This window comes from Bidens hawaiensis, unplaced genomic scaffold, assembly GCF_021521415.1.
Source record: "Bidens hawaiensis isolate Kalapana, Puna unplaced genomic scaffold, B.hawaiensis_p1.1 tig00020774_1, whole genome shotgun sequence".
Taxonomy (NCBI): Eukaryota; Viridiplantae; Streptophyta; class Magnoliopsida; order Asterales; family Asteraceae; genus Bidens; species Bidens hawaiensis.
The window spans coordinates 316276-319401 of record NW_027493195.1 but is presented as its reverse complement, the minus strand read 5'-3'; the positions used below and the strand labels follow the sequence as shown (position 1 = coordinate 319401).

The 3126-nt window shown below is 33.3% G+C and overlaps 1 protein-coding gene across 1 annotated transcript; it reads right to left on the bottom strand.

The window, feature by feature from the left end:
• Positions 1-651: 651 nt before the first annotated feature.
• On the bottom strand, positions 652-1107 carry LOC143561690 (zinc finger BED domain-containing protein RICESLEEPER 4-like). The gene has a single exon (XM_077049693.1). It carries the CDS (start codon positions 1105-1107, stop codon positions 652-654), a length of 456 nt encoding a protein of 151 aa, XP_076905808.1.
• Positions 1108-3126: the final 2019 nt, after the last annotated feature.

The window sequence follows — 3126 nt, the reverse complement described above, 5'->3', positions numbered from 1 at the left end:
TTCAAGTAAATTTGTTATTTCTCTGGCAAAATTCCAATCATTATGATATGGAATATCATCTAGTTCTTGCCTAAAACTGCTATTCCTACGAGCATACAAATTGAACGCCTTATCAAGTTCAAGAGATCTCTCCAACATATCAAAAGTGCTATTCCATCTTGTTGAAACATCCAAACACAACAACCCTTTCGTCTCTATTTTTTTTTCAATAACACATGCTTTGAATGCAGCTAGCCTAGCTGGTGAGGTTCTTATGTGTTTAACAGCATTACGAATGCATTCAATGGTTGCATTATTTTCTTTTAAACCATATTTAACTATAAGGTTAATTATGTGTGTCACACACCTAACATGTAGATACTTACCTTCACTAAGCAAATTTCTAACCAACTTATCTTTCAATATGGAAACAGCAACATTGTTAGATGATGCATTATCTAGAGTGAATGCCATCACCGCTCAATCCTCCATTCGTCTAGGCATTCCTGAATAGCCCTTGCTATATCATCCCCCTTATGACCAAGGATCGGTTTAAAGTTTATAATTCTCTTATGATACTACCAGTTGTCATCAATGAAATGTGCAGTCAAGCACATATAATTGATACATTGGATCGATGTCCATCTATCTATTGTAAAGGAAACCCTTTGCTTATTTTTTACAAAAAAAGTTTCTTAATTTAACTTTCTCTTCCAAATATAAGTCAAGTATATCACGTGCCACAGTAAAACGCGAAGGGACTTTAATATTGGGACACAAGGCTTCCATAAATTTCCTAAAACCTGCTCGTTCTATAAACACGAACGGAAGCTCATCTATAATAATCATCCTAACTAATAAGATTCTAGCCTTAATTGGGTCAAACTTCCACATTCCCAGCGTACCTTGACCATCATCAGTGTTTTTGGAAACCAAATTAGGCTTATCATCTTTTTTGTTAGCCGGATTCTTCTCACAATTTTTAATGTGCTTGTTTTGTGATGATGTTCCACTTTTACCAGACCCTGACCCTGCCAATTTCTTTTCACAGTATTTGCATTTTCCCCATCGATTTCCCTCCTCGTCATATATAGCATACATATGTTTCTTTAACGGTTTCCTTCTCATCATATATGAGCTTTCTTTTTTTGCCTGACACTCTTTGATTTTCGGCTTGTGTTTCTTTAACGGTTTCCTTATCGTCACTAAAAATGTCTTCTGGTTGATTCATTCTCTACAAATTCATTAGTGATTGATTAAGATCAATTCAGAACACATAAAAAATGCAATTAATTTTCATGCAAAAAATCCCTCCATAAATCTAAACATGAATTTTTAATTCTTTAATTAAAACAAGCTTCCATACATCAAATAATGAAATAAGTATCAAGCTACTGACGTTGTTCAATCGTGAATATTATAATAATCAATAAATGAATATTAATAAAAATTCAATTTATTAAGATTATAATCATGTATTCATGTAGAATCAACAAAAGGAACTAGAAGTAATTACATGTGCATGAGATAGAGAATCAGAGATTGAACAACAACAAGAGGTTGAAAGAAGTTTGACAGTTTTGGCTTAGGGTTTTTTTACTAACTCTATGTGCGTATCTTTGTTTTCCCATAATATATAAACTGAGTATAAAATTTAAAAAGCCCATTAGGAAAAAGGTAAAAATTATGGCTTTTAATAATCCGGTTCTTCGGTTCCACACCTTAAACAATCGGTTTTAATCGAAACCGAACCAGGAACCGTTTAATGTAAAAAATGAGAACCGGGAACCGTAAGGTAACATACATTGGCGGTTCTAGTACACCGGTTCGGTTCAGGTTCCTCGATTCCGAACCGTTTTTTGCTCAACCCAAATGAAAGTGAAATATCAAGAGCAAATTGAGTGTTGGACGAGCAATGAAGACATCCATGACCTCTCCCTTTTATAGCTGATTTTCTAGGCGGTCGGACCGGTCCCTTTAAAGTAAGCCGCGCGACCAGATACGCCAGATCTTGTCGCGCAGTGCCTAGACAGATAAATTCCAGAAAGTTTCGTGTTTGTCGGGTTTTGGGCCTAGTTTCACTATATAAACATCCTTAACCTTAAACTAAAAAAATACCCACGAATACCAGACGAATTTGGAGTTTATTGGAGCTTATATTTGAGTTATATGGTGGTTTTGAAGGCAAGGAATCATCCGGTGAAGAGCTTTACGTTCGAGATTGAAGACTACAGGTTTTATCATCTTTAATCTTCCGTTTTCATTATTTTTCACCATGATTTCTTTTATTATTATTTTGTTTGATTTTCCTATGCTAGGCTAAACATTATAGATTGCCTAGGCTATCGATAAACCTTCGTTGATGTTTGATTTTCTTTGGATTATGCTTTTTGTTATGGCTTTGTGAATCAGTAAACAATTTGATTGTATTTAATTGATGCATATGTGTGCTTGGTTTTGTTTGATGAATTTTATTATTCCACATTATTCTTTGTGATTGTCTGTCATATAATAAGATTTTGTTAGGTCATTTAATATGCTTTCTTGATTATTTTATGATTGAGTTGCAATAAGATCATAGGAATAATATTATTAGTCAAACAAATAAAAGTGTGCTGCTAAATTAAAAAACTGTAAGGTGATAGGTTATTGTTAGATCTTTGTTGATTAAGATTGCTAGATTTAGCTCTTCGTAAAGATTCTGTATAGGTTTAATTAATTAACGTTGTCTAGCGAGTCAATTGAATTTATTAAATTACCTTTGATTTCCGCGTTGTAAAGTAGGATTTCGTTATAAAGGTACTCGTTCATAATTAATTAAATAACCGTAAGGGATTTTAATATATAAACTGGTGTGTTAAAACTTATTAGAAACCCATAGGTGTCTTCTTGAGATGGGCCAGGGGTCCTGTTCGGGTTTTCTTTTGAGTATTTTACGATTCCAGTTTCATAACAAGTATTTTCCAATTAATTGATAACTGCAGCTTAGGGGATTCAAGTCTAGGTGGTTTCTCTCTATCATCAGAATAAGTCAAATTAAATTGTCTTGTGTTTTATTATTTGTCTTCTCTTAAGTAGTTATTTTTATCAGTTTAATATTAATTAATTTAACCCCCCCTTTAGATGTAAAATAAATAGTCGTGTCGT